The following is a 6,547-nucleotide window of genomic DNA, read 5'->3' on the forward strand; positions in this document are numbered from 1 at the left end:
TGGAAACAATCAAAACAGTTCTGTGTATAATCGGCTAATCATTTAAGATGGGCTTCTAGGCCGTTATTTTGTTTGGTAGTTTAATTTATAATAACACATCACATTTTATAAACTACATGGGTTTTGTGTGGAAAAACCTTAATTTGCAAAGTAACTAGTAACTTGTGCGTCAGATTAATCTAGTGGAGTAAAAAAGTATTCCCCTCTGAAATGTAGTGGAGTAATAGAAAGTGGCATGAAAAGAAACGACTCAAATAAAGTACAATTAGCTCAAATTTGTACTTAAGTGCAGTTCTTGGGTAAATGTACTTAATTATATCCCACCACTGGATATGTCCCAGTGCTAACCACAGAAATAAAAATATTTGTGTGCTCTTACCCTGAGGAGACGTGGTCTGGCAGCTGGACAGTGACCCTGGTCCATGTTGAGCTGTTGACTGGACTGTAGATTGTGGACTCGTGGAACTGAAAGGGAGAGCAGCCCACGTTGTTGACTGATGAGGGAAGGCATTCTGACTGTACCAGCTGCCATGAGTCAGACCTAAAGGGAGAGAGTGAGAGCTGAAAACTGTTGATGCTAAAAATGCATCCTATGAAAGAAAAAGAATCATATCCAATAATGTGTAAATGGTAAATAGTGGGTGTAGAGTCAGACTAGTGGTTCAAGCTATTGAGGCTATTGACCTAAGATTTACTTGTGTTTTAGTTAATATTATGATCATCTTATTAATAAAAGTATATTTCCACAATAGCTGGAAAAATGTGTTTCCATTGTCTACAGTTTGGCAAGAATTATAACTGTTGGAATAGGAAAGATATACCATCAAGCCCTGACATGCAAGGTATTGTACACCTCAAATAGTCTTTTTATAACCATATTAAAGTGTTTTCCTTAATTAGGGTCTCTTCCTGTCTTTCTTACCTTGCATCCTTCCTGTACTGCAGCAGGACAGAATGATGGTCTTCACAGGTGTCTGCCTCACAACCAACAACAATCTACATCAATAAAACAGATGAACAGTAAAGGACTAATGCATCCATGTACAAGACAATAGACAGCTTTTAATTAGCAGGTTTGTGGCTCTGTTGCAGTACTGTACCTTAAACTGTAGAATATATCCAGGCTGCACTATTAGTTCACGTGTGGCTAGGATGTTGTGTGTATTGTCTTGATTCTTGTTTGGCCAGTACAGGTGGAAGGAGGGGTTTCCGCAGAAGCCAGCTGTGCGCACAGCATTTGGGTAGAAACTCCAGCTTTCCTCATGCGAAACACCCTCTGATGAAAAGCAAAGAAATGAAAAGAGAAGAGGTGGAAAAGGTGTAGTTATTTCCAGAACATGTGCTTTGTCATCCACGGTCAGTTGTCAGGCTCTGATTACGTCAACATAAACAAACTCACCATCATCAAAGGTGTCAAGCAGAGTGGGTGGGTTTATGTCAGAACCCCCCACCAAGATGTTGTCTATGGCCCACTGGGCTCTCTCCAGACTGGGGGTGGCGAGGCCAGAAGAAATGGTAAATGGTTGCCACCAGCGCAGACGAGTAGCATTGGTCAGAGCTCCCTCTGGGAGGACGATGTAATCTCTCCTCACTGACACATACTTCAGGTAGTCCATCTCATGCAGCAGTGTCCAGGACACACCTGAGGAATAGGTATGGACGGAATTAGATAATGAAAGAAGAGAAGAAATCCTAAACGGATGATGATGAAAAAAGAAAATTACACAATGCACTGTATGCAAGCATGTTATTATTGCACCTCCATCAGTAGAGTAGTCCAGCAGCACTCCCTCTTTACGACAAGTTGGACGGTGACACATGGTCAAGTTATCTTCACTTCCAATCCTGGCCCAGTACTCAACAAACCTATCCACAAAAACACAATTCAAAATGTTCTTAGAGTAGCACAATATTTAAAGATGAATATAAAACGTCTTGCTTTGCTTGACAGAAGGAGAGCACTAACTTTGCTCCGCGGAGGTCCAGATCTGCAGTGACAGCCTGTCTGGCATCAGCCCCTCCGAAGTACAGGGCTGTCCCCTCTACCAACACACCACAGTCTGTACAGGGCCTACCGCCCTCTAGCACCTGCCACTGAGAGCCTGCTGCCCCCTCCCGATCAAAACGCTCCTTCAGAGATGCCTACAACGAAGAGAAAAAAAACAGCTAAATTCTACTTGTCTTTTTATATTTTGTAATCTGAGTTTGTTTTTTTTTACTGATGGAGAGCCAGATTCTACCTTTAGAGCAGTGCTGGTATAGCAGTTTGGTCCTGTGAATCCTGGGTCACAGAGACAGCGCTGATCCAGACAATCTCCATGTCCCCCACAGTGGCCGTCACACGCTGGCCCAATGTAAAAGTTCTCTACACCCCACTGAATGTCTGAGTGCTGCTGGAAAAAACGGAACCGCACCGCTCTGAGGAAGAACCAGGATAGGTTAGTCAAACAACATGCATACTATTTGCATAATTTATATGACAAACTTTTTTATAATTTATATGATGACAATAACATGATCTATCAATAATTTAGGTCAAGCATGCCTTGATGGGTGCAATTCAATATGAAGTAGTAATGTATGTTTTGTCATGGGAAGGTATTTATGAGGTAGGATGACTCACGTGTCAGCCAGGCTGTCAGGCAAGGGATAGACAGCCCTCTTCCAGGCTTCAGAAGCGAAGAAGACTGATGGTTGGGAAACCTGACCTCCACAGCGGGGGTCAGCAGGCAGACATTGGGGCACCAGGTACTTCCAGGTAACTCCAAAGTCCACTGAATACTGAACATTAATTTGCCGGTCTGCATGACGTTCTGGCACACTGCAGCCTACTGCAATCTAAATCAACACAATGACTTAAATTCATGCAAATTAAATTCATACAAAGATGCACTACGTTGCAGTATGATGAACTTGGTACACTAAAGAACATCAAACAACACAACTAAATATGTATATTGTCTATGTGTCATTTATGGCTTATTAGTTACCTTGAACTGCATGACCCAGCCCTTGTCAGGAATAATATCATGTGTGACAGCATACACCTCTCTCCCATCAACATTGCCACACACCATCACTCCATCAGGAGAGCTGCAGAAGCGCTGCACTGAGCAGTCCTCTGAGAACAGCCAATGATCACTGACTGAGAACAAAGAAAGAAAGAGATGCAACAATATAGTAATACGACCAAGAGGCTCTGTTTAGTGATTAAAAAACAAATGTAATTCCTGTAGACTGTTTAATTGAGCCATTGATTCAAATACCAATGGGTGTTTCCTCCTGCTCGCTCAGCTGTCCCATTCTTCCTGTCGTCCCATCAGCAGGAGCTCTCTCATGGTTGGGCAGTGCCACCCCTCCAAATGTGTCAGATATCTGTGCTCGTGGATCTGAGCCTGCAATGAGAACGTTATCCAGAGCCCAATCCCCGTGGTCTGCTCCCTCATGTTGTGGCTGCCACCAGCGCACGCGCACTCCCTCCTGACGGGCAGCAGGGGGCAGCAGCACATTCACAAACCTGAACATAGACAAAAACATAAAGAAAGTCACAGTCACTCATTTGCTTGCAGGTAGTTATGTCCATGAGTCGTTGGTGATAAAACTCACCCAGGCTTGGTGTACAAGTCATAGAAGATCTCTGTCAGTAGATGCCAGTTGATACCTCCATTCAAACTGTACTCCAAAAGCACACCCTGATTACGGTTGCTAGGTGAGATCATGCAGCCGTACATGAAGTAGAACTGGATGAACTCAGCGTTGGTCAGGTTCAGGTCCACTGTCATCAGCTGACGGCTGCAACTCTGTGCACAGACACATAGAGAAATGTAGTCAGTAATGTAGGTCTCTGATGGATGGATGCATGTCTGTCTGTCTTTCTGTCCCTCTTTCTATTTCTCTATTTAACTGTATCATCCTTCTAAAAACAAATCCAAAAGGTTCAAACATTTAGGTTATGTTCATTACAGAGATCATTACTGGAACAACAATAATCACACACAACCCAAATAATAAAACTGACTTAGGTAAAGTTTGAACTTACCTTAACTAATGTAGCAATTTATCCTGATACAGCTTAAAGCAAAACTTTGAATGGCTGCTCTTAAGAGGTTTCTATGGCAGTGTGTCCGTCCACATTAAGGCCATGTTTACAAGTGGCCATCTTTTTTCATAAACGGACATTTCAAACTCTCTGTTTTCAAAAATAACATCATGCACAGCTGTCAGTTTTCAGAAGTGTTTGTTTACACATACCCCTTTATATATGCCGTCAATGCCATCAAGAGAATGCAAAACCTATAGGTGGCAGTGTAATGAGAAGCTCAAGCCCACGTTAGCCAATCTGAATCCCGAAAATAGCAACAACCGCAACAAATCACTTCCTCTCTTTTCTCTGTCTCACTTTCTTGACTGCTTAAACCTCAGTTTATCTCAGTTTACATGCAACCGAAGATTTCCAAAATTTCCTCTCTGGTTGGAGTTTTTAGAAAGACTCGTTTTCAAAGACGAATTCTCCGTTTGCGTGTAAACGAAGGGCACAAACAGAGGAAAATTTCTCAGTTTTTCAAAATAACCACGTACGTATAAACACCGGCCTGAGATCAGCCTGTCAATAGGTGTTGTGGTAGATTGCAGGGAGAGGTGAGGGGAATGGTAATTGAGGGAAGGTATCTTGCAGCCCATTGGCTCCATCCCCAAGCCTTATATGGACTTCTAAATGTGACAAGATATATGAATTAGGACAGGGATGGAATTTCGAAGGGATTTTAAGGATGGGTGAGGACTACAGGGAGTGCTCCAAAGCTCTCTTTAGTCTTCTTAAGTCCACAGGATTAGATCATAACGTGTAGTTTTTATTTTATTTATTTATTTATTTATTATTGAACTGTAACCTAAAGTACTTAAACCCTGATATCTTTTGTTAATGAGCTGGTGATGTGGAAACCCCACGACCCTGGGCTTGCCACAGTATTTATTTACAACACTGTCCTAAGTGCCTTGGGACAACTAAAGCTGATATAAGAGCGGACAGCTACTTACCTTGTGGTCTTTTATTCAACAGATTGGTACTAGAAGCAGCATCTTTCAGATAATGTTAGATGTGCCCAATTAAATCAGTACATGTCCGGGCAATCTCTCCTTGCATGAGTGGGAGGTGGGTTAACTTAATTTCAGAATATGAATGCATTTAATTGCATTTATCCTCCACCTAATCCCTGGTTTTCATGATAGAACATGTTGTGGGAAAGTAAAAAAAAATAATGAAACAGGGAATGTAGATGTATATTCACCCCACTAAAGTGCAGAGCAGCTCCAGAAGCCACAGCTCCACACACAGTGCTGAGTTTTCCACCGGTGAGTATGTGCCAATGGTTGAGTGAGGGAGCTCGACTGAAGCTGTCCTTCAGCTGGTAGGGCAGAGGAACCACAGGCTCATCGCAGTACTCTCCACCCCACTCTGGGTCACACCTGGGGAGGATGGTGGACTCAAATGATCAGATTTAAAGACAAACTGGCCATCAAGTTTAGCGAGTTTAGTAACACAAACATACTGGATACAGTAAAGTAACTTTACATGATGAAATAAAAACAGTAGGTCCAAACACCTTTCCATAAAATAAGTCATTTGGAATTAACTTTGTATTTCATTTTTACGCCTGTTGCTCATTAGTAGCAGCTGACATTCCAGATATTAAAGCATGCAAAAGGCTGCCATTACTTACACACAGGAGCTCTGTTGGCAGCGTCCGTGTCCAGAGCACATATCTGGGCAGCCATCTCCAATATAGAGGTTATCCAGAGCCCAGGTCTGCTGCTTGTCAAAGGGAGCCTGCTGGAACCAACGGAACCTTGTAGCTGGAGACCTAAAACCATAAAACAAAGTCACTGATACATTTCACAGGTTAAGTTAAAATAAATCATACACAGAAGCAAGTAAATAAGCTGTAAATCCTGACATTGCACTTTATGATTTGTTTCAGATTTTAATGTGGTAAAGGAGCGGCTCCACCACAGCCACTTGTGGACTTTATTTTGTTTAGAAAATTAAGAGTTTATTGCAGAATTAGGATAAGCCATGCGCTACACAAGTTTGTTCATGTGTGAGTTCAGGGCAGTGCTGACCTGGCATATGATGGGATAGGCAGGGTAACACGGCCCCACTTGTTAAAAGTGTCTGAAACCAGCAGCCTCTGCAGGGTGTAGGAAGAGCAGTCAGGGCTTGTAGGCAGACAGTCTCTGACCACAGGCTGCCAGGTCAGACCCAGATCCAGAGAATACTCCAACTCTACGGCTGCAGAGAAAGAATAAAAACACAATTTTTTTAAGTTTATTTAAGAAACTGCATAAACAATTTCCAGTTACTTAACTATAAGAACTTGATCTGAGCCTGCGATGAGGACATTATCTTTGCTTTTTTTTGTTATGTAATAATAACTGAATATCTTTGGGTTTTGGACTGTGGGTTGAATACAACAAGCTATCAAAGTAGATCACATTGGCCTGTGGGAAATTTGAATGTAGGATTTTTTTTTTTTTTTACATTTTATAG

The 6,547-nt window shown here is 42.2% G+C and overlaps 1 protein-coding gene across 4 annotated transcripts in view; it reads right to left on the minus strand.

Moving 5' to 3' along the window:
* The window catches only part of reln (reelin), a 156,437-nt gene that overhangs the window by 25,430 nt on the left and 124,460 nt on the right, over positions 1 to 6,547 (minus strand). For all 4 annotated transcript variants that reach the window (XM_032523791.1, XM_032523790.1, XM_032523789.1 and 1 more), the window contains exons 46-59: positions 6,121 to 6,289; positions 5,721 to 5,861; positions 5,289 to 5,466; positions 3,607 to 3,800; positions 3,267 to 3,517; positions 2,991 to 3,145; positions 2,624 to 2,838; positions 2,241 to 2,418; positions 1,967 to 2,142; positions 1,760 to 1,866; positions 1,400 to 1,642; positions 1,101 to 1,276; positions 923 to 996; positions 380 to 541 (exon numbers count right to left, since the gene is read on the minus strand). In XM_032523791.1, the coding sequence (XP_032379682.1) occupies positions 380 to 541; positions 923 to 996; positions 1,101 to 1,276; positions 1,400 to 1,642; positions 1,760 to 1,866; positions 1,967 to 2,142; positions 2,241 to 2,418; positions 2,624 to 2,838; positions 2,991 to 3,145; positions 3,267 to 3,517; positions 3,607 to 3,800; positions 5,289 to 5,466; positions 5,721 to 5,861; positions 6,121 to 6,289 (2,419 nt within the window). The remainder of the gene's footprint in view (positions 1 to 379; positions 542 to 922; positions 997 to 1,100; positions 1,277 to 1,399; positions 1,643 to 1,759; positions 1,867 to 1,966; positions 2,143 to 2,240; positions 2,419 to 2,623; positions 2,839 to 2,990; positions 3,146 to 3,266; positions 3,518 to 3,606; positions 3,801 to 5,288; positions 5,467 to 5,720; positions 5,862 to 6,120; positions 6,290 to 6,547) is intronic.

Source organism: Etheostoma spectabile, chromosome 8, assembly GCF_008692095.1.
Source record: "Etheostoma spectabile isolate EspeVRDwgs_2016 chromosome 8, UIUC_Espe_1.0, whole genome shotgun sequence".
NCBI lineage: Eukaryota > Metazoa > Chordata > Actinopteri > Perciformes > Percidae > Etheostoma > Etheostoma spectabile.